This window comes from Coregonus clupeaformis, chromosome 15 (assembly GCF_020615455.1).
Source record: "Coregonus clupeaformis isolate EN_2021a chromosome 15, ASM2061545v1, whole genome shotgun sequence".
Lineage (NCBI taxonomy): Eukaryota > Metazoa > Chordata > Actinopteri > Salmoniformes > Salmonidae > Coregonus > Coregonus clupeaformis.
This window is the reverse complement of record NC_059206.1, coordinates 37,038,279-37,063,993: the sequence shown is the minus strand read 5'-3', so window position 1 is coordinate 37,063,993 and position 25,715 is coordinate 37,038,279. Positions and strand designations below refer to the sequence as shown.

At 44.7% G+C, this 25,715-nt stretch overlaps 2 protein-coding genes across 4 annotated transcripts; one reads left to right on the top strand and one right to left on the bottom strand.

Annotated features, from left to right (window-relative positions):
- The first annotated feature begins 964 nt into the window (after window positions 1-964).
- LOC121582519 (WW domain-binding protein 1) lies at window positions 965-9,804 on the top strand. 2 transcript variants are annotated; one of them, XM_041898372.2, is made up of 4 exons: window positions 971-1,221; window positions 2,158-2,260; window positions 3,088-3,255; window positions 3,517-9,804. In XM_041898372.2, exons 1-4 carry the CDS (start codon window positions 1,159-1,161, stop codon window positions 3,996-3,998), a joined length of 816 nt encoding a protein of 271 aa, XP_041754306.1. In that variant the 5' UTR covers window positions 971-1,158; the 3' UTR covers window positions 3,999-9,804. The 2 variants fall into 2 exon arrangements, with proteins under 2 accessions (XP_041754307.1, XP_041754306.1); XM_041898373.2 differs by lacking the exon at window positions 3,088-3,255 and having other exon boundaries at window positions 965-1,221.
- Window positions 9,805-10,396: 592 nt separating this feature from the next.
- LOC121582518 (VIP36-like protein) lies at window positions 10,397-17,824 on the bottom strand. 2 transcript variants are annotated; one of them, XM_041898370.2, is made up of 9 exons: window positions 17,613-17,824; window positions 16,869-16,987; window positions 16,623-16,740; window positions 16,438-16,520; window positions 15,997-16,029; window positions 15,520-15,681; window positions 15,146-15,260; window positions 13,031-13,153; window positions 10,397-12,574 (listed from the first exon to the last, which is right to left on the bottom strand). In XM_041898370.2, the coding sequence occupies exons 1-9, from the start codon at window positions 17,740-17,742 to the stop codon at window positions 12,432-12,434; spliced, it is 1,026 nt and encodes a 341-aa protein (XP_041754304.1). In that variant the 5' UTR covers window positions 17,743-17,824; the 3' UTR covers window positions 10,397-12,431. The 2 variants fall into 2 exon arrangements, with proteins under 2 accessions (XP_041754304.1, XP_041754305.1); XM_041898371.2 differs by lacking the exon at window positions 15,997-16,029.
- Between the last annotated feature and the right edge of the window lie 7,891 nt (window positions 17,825-25,715).

Sequence of the window (25,715 nt, the reverse complement as noted above, 5' to 3'; positions counted from 1 at the left end):
GCCGTGACGTCAACATAAAGCACAACCCTGGCCATTCTTTGACCGGGCGTAGCCACTTTGAGCCATTTTTACATTTTAGTCATTTAGCAGACGCTCTTATCCAGAGCGACTTACAGTTAGTGCGTGCATACATTCTCATACTGGCCCCCCGTGGGAATCGAACCCACAACCCTGGCGTTGCAAGCGCCATGCTCTACCAACTGAGCTACACCCCCATCATAACCCCACAATGAATGATCGATTGTGTGCAAAACATTTATATTTGCGATTATTTCAGTTTTTCTAATTAAAATCTATGGAAATACTACGAAATGCCAATGTTAATAAATGATCATAATTTCCTGTGGCTTATCTCACTCAGACAAAAGGTCTACAGGTAACGTGCTCTTAGCTATAATTTGAGACTTTTTCCATAGTAAGTATTTACTATTAGCTATTCTTTTTCTTGTCTGAGTGAGATGAACGTTACTACAGTACTAGCAAATATATTGTTTTATAAATATCTCAAGATAGACCACAGCCTATCGTTTCCAATATGAGCAAATGAATCATAGTGGGCAGAACAAGCAAGGAGGTGGCAGAGCCAAGCACGAGCTAGTGAGATCCTATTGGCGTGTTCTAGCAAGTATTTGCATATTTCCGTTAGGGAACGCCTACTCTGTGAAGTGCGCGTGGGCAATAACTACATTTTTAAATACTTTGGCAAATGGTAAAGTCTACAAAACTTAGTCCACTCTGTTAGTAACATATTTTAGTTTTGGGAACAGAAAACTGTATTGAGATCAAATGTTTAATCGATGTTTAATCTTCTCCCACTGCCGGCCACTGGGCTTCCTTTCGTCACCATATTTGGTGGTGAGTGGAAACGCCAACCGGATGCTTCAGATTGAAACATCTGGCTCATTGTTCTATCTGTGGTACCAGTTTAAATTGTATCAGCTGCACAAAAGTAATACTTATCCAGTTGGTGTTGTATGACACAACACCGCCCTCAAGTGGCTGGTAACAAAATATAACTATTCTGTTCTGGTTGAGAATCAGAACGCCTTCCGACAGGGACAAAATATGTCTCGCACGTAACGGTTTGAATTAGCTGTTCAAGTTCTGGAACAACTGCTATATGATTCCCGTCGTGTTCTCGGCCAACAACGGGGAAATATGCCACAGAAAACACTGGGATCCATTGTAGGTCTGCTTTGCACCGGGACCTGGTTGGTACAGGTAAGCTGCAGTTTGCTTTCATAGCGCTGTAGGCGCTTTCAACCAAGACCGTGGATCGCAGCTGGAAGTAGGCCTTCTATTGTGCGTTTTTGTTTCCCCACAAAGGAACTTGGGCATGGCTCGCTAGCAACTCCAACTTTGCATGACGTCAGTTTGGACAAATCGAGTGTTTCTTGATATAGTTACACAATGTTTATAACTTGAAATACATATACGATCTTATCCGAAATCTTACCAACAACACCCTTTAAGACTAGCTGATAAACTAGCCACAGCTAAATAGCTCGTTAGCTAACGCTTGCAAACATTTGTAGACAATACGGCGATATAATTGATCTGTTATACTGTAAGTGGCCACAATTTGAAGTATACAATAAAAAAAATAAACACTTCAATAGCTGGTTGTTAACTACCACCAGTAAACAAACATAGCTAGCTAGCATGCTAAATTACCAGTTAGCTGGCTAACTTTGTAGCTAACGTTAACTAAATGCGTTTTTCCTGTTATTTATTTGTTGGCAGTGATGCATAGCTTGCTGTTACCGTTAGCTACTGGCCACACACCTGTTGTTGATTAGCTAGCTTACCTCAGTAGTACCTAGTTAAAAAGGTAACGTTAGTTAACTAACCTTCTTTAAAACTACTTTGTGAGGGCATTTGGTAGCTTCTACGATGACATGGTTGTATAATCATGAGATGTCACTTAGCTAGCTACCTATTTTGATTTTCAAAACATTGAATGCGCTTACAATTTTCATCCCCAGTGAAAGTATGTCTGTGCCTGCATGCTTTCTACAGTGTTTTGTGCAGTAAATGCCAATGTGAAGTTATGTCAAACAGTTGTGCGTGCGTGTATGCATAATACATAGCTTTTCTCATATTTGTGTTGTGTGAGATGTCACTGAATAACATGCCTGTGTGTATGTTTGTGTTTAGGGAAAGGAGTTCTGTTTTGGAGTGAACAATGAGCAATACCGGTGTGAGATGGGCTACTGCTGCGGGGAGACCGAGTGCTGCACTTACTACTATGAGCTGTGGTGTATGTTCATTGTCCTCTATTCTCTCCTCTCTTTTTCTGGCACCACTCAGTCCCTATTTCCTCCCCCGTTCCCATATTTATTTTCTGACGATTTTTCCATTACTTATTCTTCATGATAGGAATCTCTGAATTTGTCACTTTGTTTAATTGAGTCACTAATTTGACAGTTAATCATGTTTTGGTGCTGAAATCAATAACGTTAAACCTAATTAGCATAGGTCAAAAGGAGTCGATGGAGAATGTAACTATGTGATTGTTTTGTGCAAGTGTAATAGATGTTAATCCTACTCTCCTTGCTTTGTGTTTAGTTTAATAAATCACCCCAGCCAGTGGTCCCAGTTGATCGTTATTTATTATCTGTGATTAAATAGGAAACGGCATGTTAGTTGTGTAGGGCTTAATGATGTTGATGGCTGTCTGGTAAGATCTGTAGCATGAAAACAACTGTTAGCAGTGAGCTTATGTGACCATTACATTGGTGCATGCTAGCTAACACTCTTATACAGCAATCATATACCAAAGCACATCCCAGGAAGCTCCTCAATCCCTAACAGGTACCATATACCCACACATGTATAAATCAGGAATGTACAGCAAACTTGTACGCATTTAAAAATAGAATACAGTATTCAGAACGTGACCTACCCTTTGCATCACATTTTCATACTGGGGAGACCTAACGTTCTCAATCTTCCCCTATCTGCAAGCGGCGCCAATAACAACACGCCTTATTGTCATCGGAATTGAACCAACCAATAAGAGTGCTTGAACATTAAATACACATTTCTTTAGAGGCAAGTGGAAACATAACCAACCCTGTTACACAGGGTTCTGGCTGGTGTGGACCCTCATCATAATGCTGAGTTGCTGCTGTGCCTACCGTCACCGTCGGGTCAAGATGCGGCTGCAGCAGGAACAGCGCCAGCGCGAAATCAGCCTTATGGCCTACCAGGGCGCTTCCAGCTCTTTCATCTCCCCTCCACCCCTCAACTTGAGTGAGTCTTTTAGCTCCCACGGGACACTTATTGCCCCCATCTGCACTGGGCTGGAAGCCTCCAAACCCTACAGCCCTGAAATTACTTCACCACCTGTCCCTCTGAGTTAACTGTTTACAATAACTAGGCCTGGTGGTTGCAGATGGTTCTTAGCAGATTCAGAACCACATCTGACAATGAGTTAATTAGTTAAACACCAGCTAACCCTATCGAGACTGGTAAGATGGTTGACTCCTGTGTTTTTTTTGTATTTACTCCCAGGGTTCTGGACAGACTGCAAGCTTCCTGACTATGAAGAGGTGGTGGGTCATCCCCCGACTCCCCCTCCACCTTACTCCGAGATCCCCCCAGGGACCACCCCTGCCATCCTACTGCCCCCCATCCAATCAGAAGCTGCCGTGGTGCTGGAGCCCCCAATAGAGGACATTCCAAGAGAGGAGCAGGCCTCTAGTTCCTCAGCAGACCAGGAATCTGCGTCTGCGCCCAGCCAATCAGAACGACCGCTGGAGGAGGAGCTGATGACCCGGCGCAGGCATGTGACGGGCGACTCGGGGATCGAGGTGTGTGTGTGCCAACTGGACGAGGGCTCTGGGCCGGAGGAGGACGAGGAGCGGGTGTGTCAGGGGGCCAGGGGGGACTGCTGCTCTGCCTCTGAGCACCACCACAACATCAGACACAAAGAGAGAACCCCTGAGCCTCAGCCCAAGGGCCAGACCGCCAGCACCGGAGACCGCCTGGTCTGAGCTCCACCACCAACCACCCAGAGGCTGCTGCTCCTGCCGGATCTTCGCTTTAGGGAAGGAGACCCAGGAGTGCCCTTGTCATTGTCATCATAACAATAATTCAGACACCACCAGCAAATGAAATGCCCCACAACGACTCACCAAATTAACCAGGTTGTCCTGCTGTTTGACATGCTTGTCAGTTATGATCCATAAAATGACGCCAATGATGACAAAAAGAAAATGTTATTTGAGAAAGATGTTTCATGTGGCTGATGGTTTAATTCTTTAATACCCATGGATGGTCCCTCGTCTGCTTTGTTTAGTTCTTGCCATGGGGATGATGAGAAAATGCCAACTTCTAGAGAGATCTACCAAGTGGTAAGAAGAGGTACTGACGCTGTCACAGAATTGACTACATCTACCCACCCACCCCTGTCCCTCATTCTCCCACCCCACTGTCTGGCCTGGACATTTCCTCTGGTCCTTCTAACATTTCACCTCCGTGGGGACAGGGCAGGATGGCATACCACCACGGTCACCAATCCCCAGACCCCTAGGCTCCAGCACATAGGGGCCAAAACATAAGATAATGCTACCAGACAGTCCTGATCAGGGGATACAAACTGTGACGGATAGAACTCGTTTTGTTTTTGCAGGGGTTTGTGTGTGTACTGTGTAATCTAGGGCACAGCTGCAAAGTGATGTCACCCCTGAGGTCATCTTAGCCTACATCTGGTTTACTTGTGGAGCGACAGCAGGGCTATTTGCATCCAGAGAAGAGGTTGGGAAGGGGAAGTGAAGATGTGCCTGTCTCTTATAGCCTCTCTCTCTGGACTGTCCCAATAGCATCAGACTCCCCTCTACCCGTCCCTCATGTCTCCACCAGTACTCTGGTCAACACTTGGCCAGACTGAAAGGTATTGAATGGACTGGAACGGACGTTTTGATGTGTGATCTCTGGTCTGAGGGGCCAAGTGAACTGAAGACGTGACATTATCCCATCGCTGTGCCTGTAACTTGGTGTCTATAAAAAGCCTTGTGGTGGTCGACCGTGTGTGTGTGTGTGTGTGTCCCAGACCGGTGGTGATATAACGTGGTGTGTGTGTGTGGAGGGGTCAGCAGCATTTTGAAGGACTGACAGTCTCTCACTGAGTGGTAAGGGGTATGTTGTTGGGAATAAAAGTACAAACCAGAGGAGGGTGGGAAGACTAACGGTTCAGCAGTGTAGTACTTTGCCCCTCTATCATTTTCTTGTCTTAGTGTTACTTCTCTAAAAACCTGCTTTAGCTGAGACCACTATAACCCACATGAATGGCAACACCGCTGTTATCCAGGGGCTGCTGTGAGTGTGGTCGTATTTAGCGTATCCTCAGTTTCCTGGCCCCTGGTGTAAGTTAGTGCACTCAACTCACCAGGCTTTAGACCACTTTTATTTAAAGAAATGCACTGGGATCTTGTATAGAGGGCATGAGTAATTAATGTATGTGTCTGCCTGTGTAGCTAGATGTGTGTTCTGATTCGTCGTGTCAGTAACGGTGTGTTTTCTGCACGTGTTTCATATAGTGGACCACTCCCAGGCAATTGGCCCCAAGCTGACAATGACGAGTTGCCGCTGTTTTTACCCAGTAGCAGCCGGAGCCTGATAGTGGCGCTCCTTTTCCGCCACGAGTCCCCTGGCCGTGTGGGGCTCAGACGGAGTGAACCAAGGTTTAAGTATAGACACCATGTATCTAGTTTCATCATTTTATGACTTTGCACTGGGCCTGCAATGTGCTGTTGCATACTCCCTTGGCTTGCAGTGGTGTGAATCCTGTAGAAGCAATGCAACAGATTTGTGTTGGTATTTTCCATTCAGTGGGGGTGGCTTTGCTGTGTGTGCAGTGTTAGTGCAGCTGCACACTCTGTTATGATAAACCAGTGACGTGCGTTGCTTGCCCAGCATGTGTCGAAGCTTAGCTGTAGAATTGGGTGGTGGAGTGAATGTGATTTTTACTCTGCAGTTCCACCTAAAATAAGAAGCACAAAAGTCCAGCTGCTTTGGGTGTGTGTGTTTAAATGGCAGTGATGATAAATGATAGTTTTATTATTTAGGGTATTGATTTGCTTTCATGCAGCACTTACTGATCAAGTAGGTTATGGACTGATGCACTGTTCATTATTTCACTGCTAATGAAAAAGGAAATTGACTCGGACATTAATTTCAACTATCAATCAATAAGTTGTCTGTCTTCAAGCGTGTGAAGTCTTGACACTCTGTAAAAGTAACGCTTGAAAGTCAGAGGTTAGAGTCATGCACTCACAGACTCACCCGCTCATATTAGCACACTAACATGTTTTTGATAAGACACCATAAGCTGCCTTGGTAGGTTGCTAGGGAACAGACATGACATGAGGCTCAAGATGCACCACAACAGAGGGGTATCCTACGAAGCAGGTTTGAGGAGTTTGGTGAACTTGGTGAGTTCAACTCGGGATAACCGGTCATACGAAAGTGGCTCACATAGAGATCCTAGGATTCGAATTCCTAATTCTATGGTGGCTCAACTTTTAGCCAGGTACATTTCTATGGCAATGAATCCTTCAGAACTAACCTGCTCCGGGGTAGGTTAACTCACGGCTAACTCCACTAATCATGAATGAAATGACTGAGCCTTGAGTTGAGGACCAATGAAATCAGATTCCCTCCCTCTTGCAAAGATTGTGTCATCACCTTCATTCGAGGGAGATGACTGATTTTTTAAATGTTATTCATGGTGGTAGTACGGATGAAGCCTGTGCTGTAATGGGAAGCTGGTTAGCTTTAGAAAACCCTGAGTAGATCTAGCTTGCTATCCCTCAGAAGGCATATGAACAGGCTCATTTTAAGTGCTCCTTCTGAGGCATAGGGAAATAAATGCCTTACTGCGGCATGGTGGTCAAATGTTGTTAGGGACAGGTAGACTAAATGTTTTTTGGCTTCTGTGTTTGACGAGTAGGCGATTATATTAAAGACTTGTGCTTTTAAAGAAGGCAAAAATGTTTGAGACCCCCCATGTTTGAAGCATGGCGTGCATTGTTTTTCCTAATAGTCCAGAGGAGTCCTTTATACAAATGGAGTCCGAAGTGTAAAAGTGTCTCGGAGTCTGACGTATCAATCGGCTCAACTTATTCTAGGATGTGGTTATGAGTAGCAGGAAACGTAACAGAGTGAAACCACAAGACAAGATCCTATCATGTTGTAGAAACTGTGGCCTGTAGAATAGGCAACATTTATTTTGTCAGAAAGGTTGTGTATGACATTTAAAATGCCATTGGCTTTTTTCCCTTGATATCTGTGCTTATGTTGATCCGTTTTTTTCCGTTTTTTTCCCATCCCCATTTTTATTTAGTGATCATTGTATTTTTATTTCAAGGATATGATCGAGATAAGTTTGATGTTTGAACTGACCTGAAAGGATGTTGAATTAGTAAATCAGAAGGGGGAAAAAAACGATGTTAAGAAATCCTTTGTTTAGTTTTTCTTGTGATCATATGAGATATGTTTGTTTTTTGAATGTTTGGGGGGGGGAAACGACAAATGTAGATGCTAAAGTGCGTTTATTTTTATGCAAAATAGATAAATGAAGATGAAGAAATTGAGAGGGTGATTAATGTTTTTGAATAAGAAAAATGGGGACCCATAGTTTTTCAGTCCCATTGCTCACTAATTACTGGGCAAGATTATTGCCAAACAAACTCTTGTTTTGGTTTTCACATGTTTACCTAGATAAAGGGCTATCAGTCAGTCATGGACGAACATCCATCCATTCATTCATCTGCTCTGTCATTTCCTCTTACCTACAGTTGCAGACACCGGCGATATCTGAACATAATTCATTGGACATCTTTTCTGTAGTACTCGTGTGAATAATAGGCAATTAAATATTTTTAATTTTAGGCATCTTTTGCCTTTTTTGTTCTTTGTTTGCTTTTGTTTCAATGGTCACAGAGGCGCGTGAAGCTCTTATCCCTCGCTCTATCTCTCTTTCTCAATCCCCCCACCCAGTCCGCTATGGCCCCTCACCGTATACCAGCACAGAGGGCACACAGTAGGATGAGTGTCAGGTTGGGTATGTGGTCCCTGATGAGGTAACTAGCCCCAGGTGTGATAGTGATGGGGGCTTTAGCCATGGCTCATTGCATCCCTCTGGACCATGAGACACCACTTCCCCCCCCGGGGGGCCCGACCATACCGAGCATGGTAACAGAAACTACGTGGCAACCCACACCAATGTTTGTCTTTCTGAGGTGGGGTTTTGCCTCTGCATATATCACCCTTAAGATAGTGCAGGCACAGTGCACAATTATCTTTTGAGATTGTTTGCCTGTACTCTACCTAAACAATTACTGTACTCAACCGACACGTCTTGTCTCACACACATACACTCATACGGTCCTATTGTCATGAATAGCAAACATTCTGTTTTTTTTATGGGCATCTGTATTTGGCATCGATCAGAAATCTAGCATTAGCACCAATGCCATCAGTTGTCAGTTCCAGTTTCATTTACCTTGCTCACTATGCTAAAGCCCTCTCATTGGAGAATACCTGTCTTCCTCCTTTCACCCTAAGTGTTCCCCTCTTAATTTCTGCTCCACGCGCCTCTGTAATGTACTGTAACTGACTAGCCTATGCAAAAAAAAAAACATAAACCCACTGATTATATGCTGCAATAACCCTTCTCTGTTTGTCTGTGGTTGCCAGTACAAGCAATATTACTCTCAGTACGTCGCACTGTACCTCAGTTTTAGTTTTATTGCTACTATGGTGTGTTTCGTGTGTATGCTTTGAAAGTAAATGTGTATATCTACATGTTACCTCTTGGTGGGTGGGTAGTGGGTTGGGGAGTAAAGATAAAAAGCCATTCTAGTTCATTTTGTATTTTGTTTCATTAGTAACATGGTGGATAGAAGTACAGTCTGCTGTCATTCTAATCTGCTAAGAATATTACTCCTGCTTACTTATTATTATGAGGATGGAAAAAATAAGAATCTGTTAACTTTGGTGTAAGCTAAAGGAGTGTTTTGAATGCTTTTGTTGGATTAATGCTATTTAATCTCTCCTCAGACTAATATTATTCTGTTTGTCCTGTGGGTACCTTTGCCACTGTTCCACCCCTTGTGTGTTGTGCTGTCATGGTGCATTTGGTGTATTTGTAAACAGTGACATGGCTTGTTTTCTGTATTTGAGGAATTTTCAGTGACTACTGAACGGTTGCTTTCTCTTCTTGATTGCCCAACCTTTGATATAGAAGATAGTGAATGTGACCTGTATCAAGTATGGAAGCCAATCTAAACCCAATGCTAGATAACTGAGGGGAGAAATTGATCAGGTCTCTTAAATGAGCTGTTGAAGGGTTGTTTAGGGTACACATCTGCTAGCCCAGAAGTTTGTTTTAGATGATCTCTCACTAAGTGGTGGGTTGCACTTGTAATTATACATCACCAAGGCAACAATATACTCGCACCATAATCTAAGGATGCTCTATTAACCAACATGTAACCCAGATGTTTCTTTAATTTCTCCCTCGAAACCATAGATAATGTCAAGCGGATGTTGATGTTGTGGCTGATTCGTATGTAGAAAGACTTTTGCCAAAACAATAAATACCCACGCTAGAGAAGGAAGCGGTCGTCCACAAGCGCAGACCCTTTCACTTTCTTTTTCCTATCTAGATCAAGACCCCAAGAAAGAGAAAAAAAATGGTGGTACATTTGAATGCTTTGGTTTAGTAGGGGGTCTGCTGTGAACTCTTGGGTCATTTGGATTTTATTTTGTAATAATAAAACAAACATTGGCACTGTCGTTTGGCTCTGATTTTTACTCTGTTGAATGCTGCATTGTTTCTCAACCCTATAGTGTTGACATTGATGGACTAGCTGAGGGCATAACCTACTCCACTCAGCCGGAGGTGCCCCACCCAGGCATCTGAAGTAGTTGAGATATTGATCTTGAGGAGCACAGCAGGGCAGTGTGAGATGGTGCCTGAAGCATGCGGCTCAGTCATTATTGATGAGTACCCCAAGGCATGGCCTCTCTATTAACATGCTCTTCTTCAGGGACAAAGACAGTCAACAATATAATAGTCCCACTTTGCCAGACATGCCTGGGGCAAAGCTTCAAGTTTAAAATAAGTGCAGAACAAGCAGACCTTGTGATAAGTAAACTAACCATGTGTTGTTTGTCATGATATACAATCACATGACTTGTGAAGAGTAGAATACTGGTATTTCCACTGCAGCATTATTAGACTTCTAGGGTAAAACAACATTACCTGCCATTTGGTTGAAATTAGGCCTATCTATCCAGAAAATACACTTATCCATAGTCTCTGAATGGTCACTTCCATGTAATTAACCTACTTTACCATCTCCAGAGCAGAAGTAAGGAAACAATGTCACTAAAGGTTGTTCTTTAATGGCAACAAAAACACACAAGTGTACCATCAACATAGTAAAAAAGCTCCCGTATTTTACATTCCTCAGTGGAAAGATGAGGTCAAATAGGGGGTGCTTATATTTGTCCTGTTTCACACATGTACAAGCGTGTTGTAAAATGTTTTTTTTTTTGCATATCCCACTCCTGAGACGCCCTTTGATGGCGACCCGGGAGCAAATAAGGTTAAGTGCCTTGCTCAAGGACAGATATTTTTTACCTAGTCGGCTCGGAGATTCGAACTAGCAACCTTTCAGTTATTGGCCAAACGCTCTAACTGCTAGGCTACCTGCCACCCCACACTGAGACAAGGTGGCTTAACAAGAGGGATAAAAGGAAGCATGGGCAATTGAGAGCAGTGCAACAATGTCTTCAAACATTGCTCATTAGGAGACAAAACACCGGGTTCAGATACAGTGAGGCTCAGTGGGTGAGTTTCTCAGAACATGTGGAATTATAATGGATTGCGTCTGCAGTATCCCAATTCCAAACCATCCCTTTCAGAGCAGGGATTATATAATTCCTTAAAATGACTTTGAAATGTTATTGGTTGCGTACTGATGTCAGGTCTGGGAGAAACTGCAACATACACATTGTTCTGGAATCCATACCACTGGCTAGGGCTATTTGGTAATATGACACAAAACAACAAAAAGGGTACAGCACAGCCTGACACTTATAGTGAAACAAAGTGTCTGTGGCTTGAAAATAAAGCTTTTTCAACCACAAGAAGACATGAGATGCAGCAAAGCCTCACTTGTGCTCTCTTCCGCATAACTTACAAATTTGAGTACACCACACATAACAATTAGAAGACACAGACAATGTGAATTAAGTTAAAACAGTGTACTAGGAACAATCAAATGTAACAGGCAACTCATTTAAATAAATTCCCCTAAGAACATGCAACCTGAAGGGAGAGGGATCGGTCACCTTTCCATTTCATATGGTCATACACACAATAATAAAATCAACCAGCTACCTAATCAATCATGACAAACGGAGTTAAAAATGACCTTAATTACCTTCATGCACTCTACAGTAACTATTGTACATTCAATTTGACAAGACGCGATAAAACAAATGATTTGCAACCATACATCTTTCAAGCTAACAAAATATGTATGAGAGTATGAGAATGAATTAAAACAGTCTGAATCAATTGAAATGCACAAAGACTTACATTGATTGCAAGCACCATAGAGGCAAATATGACATAACTATCCCAACGCTGTTTCTAGAGCGAAGCAGAAAAGTGCCAGAGTGTTCTGCTGATGGGAGCTGGTCATGTGGGCTGTTGAGTAAGAACACATCGGATACTTTGTCCCTTTGACATTCTAAAACAACTCATCTGTCAGTATAAATCCATCTCTCCAGACCCTCAAAAAGACAACAAAACTAAACCAGCAATGGCAGAGTCCAGTGTAGCCAGCAGGGGAAAAAATTGTGCCTTTTGTGATAAGAGGCACCAAATTTCACACACAGATAGGGCATGTCTAAATAAGTATTTTTGGCTATAGTGTCATCGCAGATTTTGTCCATTACCCCCCTGCCGGCCAATTAGCCGCTGGACTATGACAACACGGGTCATTTCAAGCTGTCAGTACATGTCCATAATCATATGCTCTCTATTTGTGTGTAGAGTAAGGCCTGGTTGGTGAGGATGGGGGTGGGGACAGGAAGTAAAAAGGTATCAGTGTCTCTCTACTTATGGCAGGGGTCAGTGTGGTTTGTTGCTGTAGTGTTTAAATGCATCCATCCGCTGCTCAGTCTTTTCCAGGATTCACTAGTGTTGTCCCAGGGCTACCGCTGTCTGTCAGCATATTGGTTTACATTGGGAGGTCAGTGTCTCCGTCTTGTTCTCATTTCAGTCTCGTCAGTCACTTCAGTCTCGTCAGTCACTTCAGTCTCGTCAGTCACTTCAGTGTCTTAGTGCAGTTTTGTCCTCAGACTGCAGTAATAGTGGTTATGATGGGAGGCCTCTCTCTCTCTCCGTCTCAGTAGAAGCGTTTGCGTCTGTTCTCATTCCAGTGGCTGTAGACGATGAGGCCGACCACGATGAGCAGGAAACAGCCCAGCATGGAGAAGAGGATGATGAAGAACATGGCAATATTACTCCACCCCTCTTCATTCTCACCCACTGACAGAGAGATAGAGTGAGAGAGAGATGTTAGGATGGATAGAAAAGGTAAAACATTGAGGTGACAAGAGTGACAAGGAGCCCTAATAAGTAGGCATAAGCCTTGGACCCAGAGCGGCCCATAGGTGCATGAGCCTATCTCCTGTTGCTACAGCGTGAGGCAGCTTGATGTACAATTACACGCCCTGGACAGGACGCTAGTCTATCGCAGGCCAGGGCCTTACCTCCAATCCATCTCCTTATTGCTGAGTGACAAGCAGAAAGGTATTTTTTTGTATGATCAGGGATCGAACACCCAACCTTCCAAACCCAGGGCAGACACTAACCAAGGCCACTGAGTTGGTTAATAGTATGTATCTGTAGCTTTTCATCAAGAATAACTATGTTACCCAAATAGAGTAACACCAATGAATGTGTATGCTCTTCTGTTTGTGTGAGAGGGGTAGCGATCCTTACTCCTTAGTAGGTCCATGTTATCTACACTGGGTAGAGTGATCTCCTCTTCCTCCTCCTTTTCCTCTGTCTCACTACGTAACACCGTCAGCTGGTACAGTTTCAGGGAGATCACATCATGATTGTCTGTGAGGAACAGAATGTTTCTGTCATTAAAAGCAAACTGCAGCAAAAGCACCTTAAATGGAACAAAATACAATAAAATATCCACAGAAGTCCTATGAAAGTACTATATTACACTGCTCAAAAAAATTAAGGGAACACTAAAATAACACATCCTAGATCTGAATGAATGAAATAATCTTATTAAATACTTTTTTCTTTACATAGTTGAATGTGCTGACAACAAAATCACACAGAAATTATCAATGGAAATCAAATGTATCTACCCATGGAGGTCTGGATTTGGAGTCACCCTCAAAATTAAAGTGGAAAACCACACTACAGGCTGATCCAACTTTGATGTAATGTCCTTAAAACAAGTCAAAATGAGGCTCAGTAGTGTGTGTGGCCTCCACGTGCCTGTATGACGTCCCTACAACGCCTGGGCATGTTCCTGATGAGGTGGCGGATGGTCTCCTGAGGGATCTCTTCCCAGACCTGGACTAAAGCATCTGCCAACTCCTGGACAGTCTGTGGTGCAACGTGGCGTTGGTGGATGGAGCGAGACATGATGTCCCAGATGTGCTCAATTGGATTCAGGTCTGGGGAACGGGCGGGCCAGTCCATAGCATCAATGCCTTCCTCTTGCAGGAACTGCTGACACACTCCAGCCACATGAGGTCTAGCATTGTCTTGCATTAGGAGGAACCCAGGGCCAACCGCACCAGCATATGGTCTCACAAGGGGTCTGAGGATCTCATCTCGGTACCTAATGGCAGTCAGGCTACCTCTGGCGAGCACATGGAGGGCTGTGCGGCCCCCCAAAGAAATGCCACCCCACACCATGACTGACCCACCGCAAAACTGGTCATGCTGGAGGATGTTGCAGGCAGCAGAACGTTCTCCACAGCGTCTCCAGACTCTGTCACGTCTGTCACATGTGCTCAGTGTGAACCTGCTTTCATCTGTGAAGAGCACAGGGCGCCAGTGGCGAATTTGCCTATCTTGGTGTTCTCTGGCAAATGCCAAACGTCCTGCACGGTGTTGGGCTGTAAGCACAACCCCCACCTGTGGATGTCGGGCCCTCATACTACCTTCATGGAGTCTGTTTCTGACCGTTTGAGAAGACACATGCACATTTGTGGCCTGCTGGAGGTCATTTTGCAGGGCTCTGGCAGTGCTCCTCCTGCTCCTCCTTGCAAAGGCGGAGGTAGCAGTCCTGCTGCTGGGTTGTTGCCCTCCTACGGCCTCCTCCACGTCTCCTGATGTACTGGCCTGTCTCCTGGTAGCGCCTCCATGCTCTGGACACTACGCTGACAGACACAGCAAACCTTCTTGCCACATCTCGCATTGATGTGCCATCCTGGATGAGCTGCACTACCTGAGCCACTTGTGTGGGTTGTAGACTCCGTCTCATGCTACCACTAGAGTGAAAGCACCGCCAGCATTCAAAAGTGACCAAAACATCAGCCAGGAAGCATAGGAACTGAGAAGTGGTCTGTGGTCACCACCTGCAAAACCAGTCCTTTATTGGGGGGTGTCTTGCTAATTGCCTATAATTTCCACCTGTTGTCTATTCCATTTGCACAACAGCATGTGAAATGTATTGTCAATCAGTGTTGCTTCCTAAGTGGACAGTTTGATTTCACAGAAGTGTGATTGACTTGGAGTTACATTGTGTTGTTTAAGTGTTCCCTTAATTTTTTTGAGCAGTGTATTATTCTATATGTAATTCTATGCCAATATCTTAGTTTCCTATTAGACTACATTCCCTCTGAATTGGACTTATGTATCACATGAATTTCATTCTGGGCAGTGTGGTCACAATGAGTTAATAACATTTGTTATAGAGATAATCTGGGATGGACATCTCACTGGAAATTAGACACCTCAATGAAACACCATCAAGTAGGAAATAAATGAAAACTAGGCGATAATTCATAGGCAATAAAAAAGTCCATGTAAATGCCATTTCATTAACACTACTATGTGAATCACATTAGAGGAGAGTACTACCAGAGAGATCTCCAGTGATGGCAGAGGCTCCAAAGTAGTAGCCCTGGGGCAGCCGTACCCCTGGTATGTCCAGGCAGTCCCTCCATTCATGCTGCCCATCAATGTCAATCATAATCTAGTGGAGATAGAAATTGAGAGTATGCTTAACAGGGTATGCCAAGGCACTACCTAGTACAGTCAAGGCACATATATACCTGACGTTTGTTGAAACAATTCACTTCAACATGACTGTTTTCTCAGACTCCAGAGTGACCCAATATGCATCTCGGATTGCATCATTATTATTTATATAGTTATTACATAGTTATTACACAATCACTTGGCTATTGATATTTCATAGAGCCTTTAAAATGTGTGTCTGTGTGTGTTCTCACCGTGAGCCTGCGGCGGACGTATCTGATGAAGATGAAAGTGTCGTGTTTGAGGTTGCGCACCATGGCGTTGCAGCCACCCAGCTCAGTGGGACGCCCGTCTCGTTCGTGGTCGTAGCTAATGCTTCCGTTCCCCACCATCGCCAACACAAAGGGGAAGATCCTCTGGTGGAAGGTGTGAAAAAAGAAAGGAGTGAGACACAGAAAACAGTGAGAGAGAAGGAGAACAGGTAAAAGATACAGCATTTACAACAGTACAATCCTGCTGGTACAATTTGCCTGTTGGAGAGTCACCGTATCCTTTGCCTGATTCCCTAGTAATTAAAATGCTAATTACACTCAAGGTGCAAACAATTGTTACTGGGTAGTAACCAACAACAACATGGGGCAGCATGCTCATTAGGGGTTGATGGGAGTGGCTAAGGAGAGGGGTATGGGAGGCTTTTGGTATAAGAGTTGGGTGGTCCAAACATTGGGTACCTGTGTGCGTGTGGTGTACCTCGTCTTCTGCGCCTGTCGCCATAGGGATGCACAAAACAGAGGAGCACAACACAAGACAAGGCCCTTTACACAAGTCTGTGAGCCCTGCCCAAGCAAGCGTTCCAACAAAACCTCAAATATTCCACTGTATTGGCTTGCTTGTATGACTCAAGTCTGTATTGAGGTAGGATGTGTTGGGTTTCAGTTGTCTAAAGCCCCTCTCGGAGCACAGGAAGATCAGGACATGTTAACCCAGATTTGACAGGATATGACACATAAATAAACACCCCTGCCAGACAGTACAATGAGTGAAAAAAAACAACAGGAAGTAGTTGAGATAAAAGCCCTATGATATAATGTGACATAACATGGAACAGTACTGTAGCTACTCCTTCCCTCCACAGAAACACATAGAAGAGGCCGGCGGGTATATCCACATACCTCTAGATGTTTTTCCTCATTGGGGTACGTGTCCACAAACACACCCAGCCCTGTGAAGAGGTCCTGGTTTCCAAACACAGGACCTACACAACAGAAATGCATTTAGACAGTTACAATGCACCGACGCTATGATATTTCTGTTGGAACTACATTGTGGGGACAGTACTACATTGTGGGGATAGTACCTTTCTGCATGCGCTCCTTGGTGTACCAAATTGCCAGTCCATCCCCATTCAGATTCTTCTTGCCTTGGCCATGAATCTTAAAGTGCACTTGTAACTCCCAGTCCCTTAGGTGACAGGGCTGGACACACAAACACACATATATATGACCATTTAGACAAAGCCATGCAAAATGTGATATGCATAGAGAGAATCAGTGTCAGTTATGTAGACATAATTACAGTGTGCAGTGTTCTGTAGGTTACTCACAATGCGGCTCCACACTGCCCCCTGCTTGCTCTGCATGTCAGATGTGAGGCGCACCTGATCTGTGGTTACCATGGCGTCGCCCATCAATTCCCAATGGGAGGAGCTGGAGGAACCCACACCTGAACACACACACTTTATATTAGAATGTTGTTTGTAACACATACGACACAGAATAGACTGAGGGACAACTGACATATATAAAACAAGCTGTAGCCTACATAGCCTATTGATGGAGTGGGAGGAAAAAAATAATCTTATGACCATCAACATTTAACAGTCAGTATAACATTGTTGCAATGTCGCATGTACAATGATGTTTTGATTTTGCTTGAACAGTCGCTAAGATTATATTTGGTTGTGATATTTGCAAATTCACTATTTTGGAAGCAGCGGATGTTAGCTAGAATGCTAACGCTCATTGATATAGGCTGTAGCAAAAGCTAGTCAGCCATTTTACTGGTTGAGGTTTAAGTGTTTTTTAAGTATAATGCAATTGATTTGCGATGGTGACACAAACATTATATTAAGCAGGAAATTCCTACGAGCCTTAAAATCCAATTATAATCCAAAAGTAGTGTGAAATGCACTTATAAACTAGATGTAAATAGAGGCTTTTTTTGTTCGCGTTCTATAAGAACTCCCCCTTGTTCTGCCACCAATTTGCGCATATCGCCCTCGTGCGGCAGTGTTTGCAAACACAGAAAGGGGTCTATAATAACCGGTGATACTGTAAAATGAAGCTACCTTGATAGGGCTTTGACAATGAATGCTCCCTTTTCAGAAACTCCTCCATTTCATGATGACCATCTTCAGCAAAAGATCGACCTGCTGCAATAAGAAGAAACACAAACGTCCAATATGTTTTTAGAGCCATGTTCTGACGAAGAAAAACATCTGGCAGTTATTGTTTGGGGCCGCCGCTATCGTCGTTTGCGACTCCTCCCATTCAACCACATATTTTATTCTTCTTTGGTATCTTCATCTTCTTCTTCAGTGGGGTTTATCGGCGGTTGGCATCCAACGTTATGGTGCATTACCGCCACCTACCGTACTGAAATGTGTGGGCCAGAGACAGGGATAAACTAAATCCTACCTGCCAACCCAGTTTCTCTTAAAAAAGACAACAAAATATGTGATACTATATCTAATGACGTTCTACTCAATATACTCTTTAAACTAATTTCCTGTATCCCCTTCTCCCTCATACTTAATCTCATCCTCTCTCTTTCCCTCTGATACTGCCCACACTGTAGCAATACATGCTCCACAGTCTCTATTTCCTGACAATAATCATATTTTCCTGATGGATGCTTTCCTATCATGCTTAGTGTCTTATTCAACTGGCTGTGTCCCACCCTTAATCTTGTAAATATAGCCTCCTCTCTTCTGTCCCTTCCTGCCGTCCTCCCCTCCCCGACTTTCCTCTGTACTTGAAATAAATGCCATCCCTTAATATTTATATTACACTGCTCCTGCCATCTCTGCACCATCACTGTATATGTCAGTCTTTTTGCCTCTGCCTTGCTCATTGACACTTCAACATCAACATCCCCACTACTAGGTGCTTGTTTAGCCTGTGCATCTACTGCCTCGTTCCCCTCCACCCCCACATGGGCTGGAACCCAAGTAAATCTTATCTGAATACCCATCTGTTTAATCCTTCCATGGGTTGTTCTGCCACCAACTTGCGCACATCGCCCTTGTGCGGCAATGTTTGCAAACACAGAAAGGGGTCTATAAGGGGTCATCTTCCTCAACTACTCTCTTCACTGCCTCAGCATACGACACGTGCACTACTCTGATCCTGTCAACCTCAACCTGCCTTTCTCTCACCGGACACCGCTGATCTCCAGCACCATGGGTACCCCTACAGTTTACACACAAAACTTTTTCCACTGATACTACACATTCCTTTGTCTCATTTCCTCCTGCACACTTCTCACATCTAGGAATTTCCCACCTACACACTGCTGCGACATTACCATAAGCTTGACACCTAAACCACTGTAATGGATTCGGGACAAAAGCTCTCACGGGATAACTGACATCCTAACTTGACTTTATCTGGCATCAAAACTCAGTAGGACAGACAGTGTCTTCTCCGTTTCACCACGCTTTCCATCGGGTCTGTGTCGCACCAAACGGTGGGCGTCACAGACACCGGGAATCTTCAACTTCAGTTGATCCTCAATACTTAACGCCACACCAGTTATCACTCCTTTCAACAGCGGAGAGGAAAGCTAGACACAGTTCTTGTCCGCAGTTGCGTGATGAGGAGCGCACGCTCCCTCTGGACGGCAGAAACACAAAAAATCTACATGATTTCATCTTCATTTACAGTCAGTGTTCTATTATAATTATCTCTTTGAAGAGGTGACATTGTGATATTGATCAATATCAAGTCAATGCTGACATAATATCAATAGAAACATGCAGAGGTTGGCTAAATCAGGTCAATATCTAGGCCTATTTATGATGCCTATTTATGATGCTACTGTCAGAGAGGAAGAGGTGATCCAGTATCTCTGCCAGAGATGTAAGAGGAAGCAAGACATCCCACTCCCTCATTTTTTCTGGTTCATATACAGTCAGTGAATTAAGCAGACCAGAACTAGCTGCAATTGCATTGGTGTTTTTGGGAAAGCTACCCTTTAAAGTGGCACTCCAGTCTCCTTTTCACCTCATTTAACACCTGATTTACTCAACAAAAGGAACATCTCAATAGGTCCAGGGATGCCATGATATATGTTCTCTATTGCTCCCCTATTGTTCCTCATGCAAGGGGGAGGCAGATGACATCACAGATTCCCATCAGACTAATTCCTTAAATGCCTTACTTCTTGAAGTTTGCAGTTGTTCCTAAAAAACACTATTTTGCGTAAAACATATATTTTTTTACCCTTAAGTGTGTGTACTTTACTGTGTTTACAATTGGGATATCACTTTTCAACAGTAAAAGTTCATAAATTGCTGGTGGATGTCTGTAAGTAGTATCGAAAGCGTTTGAGCCGATCACTTTTGTTAAGTCGTGACCACGATGCCTTTTCAAAGTGTGTTGCATTAAGTGGTTAAAAATTGTCCGACTTGCGCCTACATGTCGACTGCATGAACTTTACAAAAATAATGTGATCAAAGGTCATAAAGTTTTGACTGCCAGTTTCTGCAGTTGCTCTTTACCAACTTCATCCTGCAGCCATCACCTGCCTGCATCGTCGGATTATCTCTTATCAACCAATCATTATGGTGTTTTTATTTAACCATACGAAAGTGACCAAAGACATGACTGAAACAGGAACCAAATTTGCCGCTAATACATTGGTATACAGTGGAAATGACTGTGATATTTGAGGCTCTCTTTCACTGATTGATTGTACAATGTAGGCCTACACACATAGGATTTTAGTTTGTGAGTGTGTGATATGGGGGTTGGAGCCATGTTTATTTCGACATTATAAAGAATAACTTTTATAAACAATTGTAACACTGCCATGTTGATCTGAGCCTTGCTGTTGGAAAACCACATTATAGTGTCAAACTTTTGGCTGTTGCAGATGCACCTCCCCCGAATTCACTTCTCGACTTTCGTCTACAGTCAGTTGCTTTTGCCTTACCACTCAAACGTGCGACTAGTGACTAGGATCTGGTTTCAGTAGTTTGCCAGCTTGTAGTCCTAAAAACCGGAAATGAGTTACCTCTGGTTCCTTCAGCCATTCTTATGGGGAAAATGAATGGGGAAAGAACAGGGTTTTGGGATAAACGCCGAAAATAAGTTCTGAGGTTAAGACAGGCTTAGGAAATCTTATACGTTTTGTTCTATGAGATAATATCAGTCAGTTAACATGACCTTTATGAATAATGAAGCCTTTATGTGCTTTTTGATATAACATACATTTTTCAAAATTCACAAAAGGTGACGTTAGCTGATGAAGATTATCTCATAGAACAAAATGTATAAGAGCTCCTAAGCCTGTGTTTACCACAGACCTTATTTTCGGCATTTATCCAAAAACCCTACAAAAACTCCATTCATTTCCCCATAGGCAATTCAGCCATTCTTGAAAGTCAAGACAAAGAATATGGCACCACAACAAACCTGCCAAGAGAGGGCCGCCCACCAAAACTCACGGACCAGGCAAGGAGGGCATTAATCAGAGAGGCAACAAAGAGACTAAAGAAAACCCTGAAGGAGCTGCAAAGCTCCACAGCGGAGATTGGAGTATCTGTCCATAGGACCACTTTAAGCTGTACACTCCACAGAGCTGGGCTTTACGGAGTGGCCAGAAAAAAGCCATTGCTTAAAGAAAAAAACAAGCAAACACGTTTGGTGTTCGCCAAAAGGCATGTGGGAGACTCCCCAAACAAACGGCTCCCCCTTATCTTGAAGGGACCAATGAAGCGAGGACAGAATTTTTTGCAGGGGAGGCAGGGCCGGATGTCTCTGGTAGAGAGCCACACACGCTCTCAGGGGTGAAAGAGTGGTGTAGGTCGGCGGCGTCTGTCGGCAAAGCGTTTCTGGGTATTAGAGGCTTCCTGCAGATGCCGGTGAGCGGTCTCCCATACCCGCTCACTATGCCGAAACCAGTCGTCGACAGCTGGGTACCAGGCCCCGCCTCCCAGGGAAACATGGGGGGTTGGTAACCAAGGACAGAGTGTAAGGCAGAGGGATGAATGCATGAGTGAGTTCTGAGCGTATTCGGCCCAGGCCATATACCGACTCCAGTCTTGTGGAGAGGCAGAACATTGTTGGTGGAGGTACTTCCCTATTTCTTGGTTCAGGCGTTCCATTGGTCTGGGGATGGTCCCCGGAGGAGAGGCTGAGGGCGACCCCCAGTCGGTCACAGAAGGCTCGCCACACCCGGGAGACAAACTGGGGCCCGTGGTCAGAAACGATGTCCTCCGGAATTTAAAAAACAAACATTTTTTAGTCATTTAGCAGACGCTCTTATCCAGAGCGACTTACAGTTAGTGAATACATATATATATATATTTTTTTATACTGGCCCCCGTGGAATCGAACCCACAACCCTGGCGTTGCAAACGCCATGCTCTATCAACTGAGCTACATCCCTGCCGGCCATTCCCTCCCCTACCCTGGACAACGCTGGGCCAATTGTGCGCCGCCCATGAGTCTCCCGGTCGCGGCCGGCTGCGACAGAGCCTGGATTCGAACCAGGATCTCTAGTGGCACAGTTAGCACTGCGATGCAGTGCCTTAGACCACTGTGCCACTCAGGTGTTCCCATACAGACAGAACACCTGTTGGAACATACACTCAGCCAATTCCATGGCGTTAGGTAAATGAGCAAGAGAAACCAGACGACACATTTTTGAAAAACGGTCTACTATGACAAGGATGGTGGTGTTACCAGAGGATTCAGGAATGTCTGTGATGAAGTCAACAGCTATGTGGGACCAGGGTCTGTGAGGGATTGCCAAAGGTTGAAGCTTACCGGAAGGGAGATGACGAGGGCTTTTGGTTTGGGCACAGACTGGACAGGAGAGTACGTAATCCCTGACGTCGGATGCCAGTGAGGACCACCAGAACTCACGGGCTAGAAGTTTGGTGGTTCGTGTAATGCCCGGATGTCCTGACCCCAAGGACGTGTGACACCATTGCATCAGTTGGGGTCTAACAGCTACTGGTACGTAACTCTTCCCAGCTGGTGTCTCAGGAGGAGCCGGGCCTGAGGTTAGGGCTTCTTGTATGGCGGAGTGAACCTCCCACTGTACCGGTCCCATAATGCAAGAGGAAGGAAGAATGGGTGTAGGGTCTGAGTTACTGGTCGGAAGGTCAAACTGGCGAGAGAGCATCAGCCTTTACGTTTTTCTTTCCAGGGATGTAAGTAACATGAAAATGGCAGCGTGTGAAGAAGAGAGCCCAGCGGGCTTGTCTGCAGTTTAACCTCTTGGCCCCTCTGATATATTCCAGATTACAATGATCTATTATGACGAGAAAGGGATGTTGTGCGCCCTCCAACCAGTGGCGCCACTCCTTGAGGGCCAGCTTGATGGCGAGGAGTTCTTTGTTCCCCACATCATAATTCCTCTCAGCGGGGGATAACTTCCTGGAGAAGAAGGAACAAGGATGTGATTTTGGATGTGTTCCCACCCGCTGAGAGAGTATGGCTCCTACTCCTACTTTGGAGGCATCCACCTCCAGGGTGAAAGGAAGGGTCGGATCAGGTTGGCGAAGGACAGGAGCTGAGTTGAAGAGGCGTTTCAAGGTGTTGAAAGCAGTCAGTGCGGTATCAGTCCATTGAAGGGTCCGGGTCTTTTGGCTGGTAAGGGCAGTGAAGACAGTGGGGGCGTTAGTAAGGCCGTAGGGCATGACCAGGTATTCGTAGTGCCCTTGTGCGGTGATAAAGGCCGTCTTCCATTCGTCGCCTTCATGTATACGGACAAGGTTATAAGCACTCCGCAGGTTGAGTTTTGTATAGATGTTGGCGTGGCCCACTTGTTCAAGGGTCGCTGGGATCAGAGGAAGAGGGAAACGGTTCTTGACCGTAACATCATTCAGGGAACGGTAATCAATACATGGACGAAGACCACCATCCTTTTTTCCAACGAAGAAGAAGGACGAATGAATCCCTTGGGCGATGTGGTGGCAGAGTGGAGGCCTTGATTTTGCTGAAGACATTGCTGTACTGGGCGTATTCAGATGGTATGGTGGGTGGCACTGCAGAGGCAGAGTCCTCAATGGTGGTGGCTCTGCAGGGTAGGCTGAGACAACTGGTGAAGCAGGTAGAAGACCAGGACAGTAGTTCACCTTGTCGCCACGAGATGGCAGGGTTGTTTGGGGGATGAAAGTTCCATGAGTTGAATGGTTTCGGTGTGGAAGACTCCAATCTGGAGGGTAACGCTCTGTGTCAAGTGCGTAATGAAGCCCGTGCCCAATGGCTGCCCGTCCAGGGTGTTAATCCTTAAGGGAGGGGTGACAGGTGTAAGATCAATGTCAAGCTCTTGTACTAGCTGGTGATCGATAAAACTACCTGCTGCTCCCGAATCTATCAAGCCCTCTACGTACTTCGTAACTCCCTTCACGGTTATCAATACTGGGATGGAGAATTGCTTCTGGGAGATATTTAGAAATACGGACCCACCTACCTGCATGGCAGCGGAGGGACCCTTCTCATCTCTCCGTGGGGGGCGAACAGGGCAATGGCTGAGTAGATGATCTTTCCCTCCACAGTATAGGCCCTTTGGATCAGCCTTTGACGTTTGATACACGGGAGAGGAGCATGACCCAACTGCATGGGCTCTGGAAGACTCGGACGGGATGACGGAATCATGGAAAGAGAAGGTTGCGGGTTCCTGGGTGGCAGAGTTCATCGGCGGTCGGCGATGAGGTGGTCGATGGAGATGGACATACGAATGTATTGATTTAAATCCTGAAGGTCACCTCTACAGGCCAGCTCCACCTGAAGTTCCCTGTTGAGCCCTCTTCGGTAGACGGTAAGTAAAGCAGCCTCACTCCATCCACTCCCTGCAGCCATGGTGCGGAACTCGAGGGCATACTCGGCAGCTGAATTGCGTCCTTGTTGAAGGTCTATGAGGAGGTCCCCTATAGGACGACCGGAAGGAGAGTGATCGAATACCTCTTTGAAGAGGGTGTGGAAATGAGTCTTGGATTCGAGTTCTGTGCTGTTGGCAGTCCATATGGCGGTGGCCCAATCCAGGGCTTTGCCTGTGAGTAGAGACACAACAAAATCCACCCTGCTCTTGTCAGTGGCGAAGTTAGTGGGGTTGAGCTCAATGTATTTGCTGCATTGCATCAGAAATCCCTGACATTTCCCAGGTGAACTGTCGTATTTTCCAGGCATGGATATGAATGAAGGAGGGCTATGAGTTACGATACCTGGCATCGCAGGAGTAGGGATAGGCTGGCGGAGAAGATGGCCGATTACCTCCATACACTCCTCTTGCCGGGTTAGGCGCCACTGTAGCTCCGCTGAATCCATTCCGTTTTTGGTGAGGTATTCTGTAATGAATACTCAGGGAGAAAAAGGTGTAGGTTCACGCGCAGAGCGCAGCAGGTGTTTATTATGCCTTCGCAGAAGGTAGGAATCGTGGTCACAGGCAGGCAATGGCATACACAGGTAGGAAAACAGGCAGGTGAAACAAAACTAGGACTGAAGGCTAAAACTGGTTCTCACAATCGAGCTAGGAAATGGCTTAGTAATTAAAAAAAAAAAAAAGAAAATTGGCTTATACTCTCCTATCATCCTGCCGATCTCACCGCAGAGTTACAGGGTCAGGGAGTTAGAGGGCTAATTCTTAGGGAGAAATCACAAACAACAGCAATACACTTCTTCATATATCACTCGAGGTGGGGAAAATGTCAATCCATTTGAGTAACTGTCAACCATTACCAACATATATTTTTTCCTTTTACAGGCAGGCATGTGAACAAAAACAATTTGCATATTTAACAAAGGGTCCCAGGGGACTGGTAATTCCCCCTTTGGACACCTGACTCACATCATGATTCATGCTTCCAAAAAAAACAACAACACTGCCGGTTAATTAAAAATAAACTAATCAGAATAACAAATCAAATTAGAATTACAACTCTTGATAACTCCATAAGGTAATAATTGTATCCCATAAGGTAATAGTAAAATGGACTAGAGACAGGTTTCCCTCATTCAGGGGCAGCTCTCTCTTTCTCTCTCTGTTTGAATCACACATAGGACTATTGATAAATTATAAACTTCTTCACAATTATCAGTGTTTACATATTACATTACATTCTAGTGAGGGTAATCAGGCCTCACCAGAAAGTCAGAACAGAGGTCAGAGGTCATTCAACCCCATTAAGTGAGTGTTTCTTTCCCTTTTCTTTCCCTGT

Bases quoted from the DNA above. Each gene is read 5' to 3' on its own strand.
- LOC121582519 (XM_041898372.2), top strand. From the start codon at position 1,159: ATGCCACAGAAAACACTGGGATCCATTGTAGGTCTGCTTTGCACCGGG. The intron at 2,261-3,087 runs GTATGTTCATTG...CCTGTTACACAG, and splicing joins TTACTACTATGAGCTGTGGT to GGTTCTGGCTGGTGTGGACC. The intron at 3,256-3,516 runs GTGAGTCTTTTA...ATTTACTCCCAG, and splicing joins CCCTCCACCCCTCAACTTGA to GGTTCTGGACAGACTGCAAG.
- LOC121582518 (XM_041898370.2), bottom strand. From the start codon at position 17,742: ATGGCTCTAAAAACATATTGGACGTTTGTGTTTCTTCTTATTGCAGCA. The intron at 16,030-16,437 runs GTATGTGGATAT...CTATGGCGACAG, and splicing joins ATGAGGAAAAACATCTAGAG to GCGCAGAAGACGAGGTACAC. The intron at 15,261-15,519 runs GTGAGAACACAC...TATCTCCACTAG, and splicing joins ACGTCCGCCGCAGGCTCACG to ATTATGATTGACATTGATGG.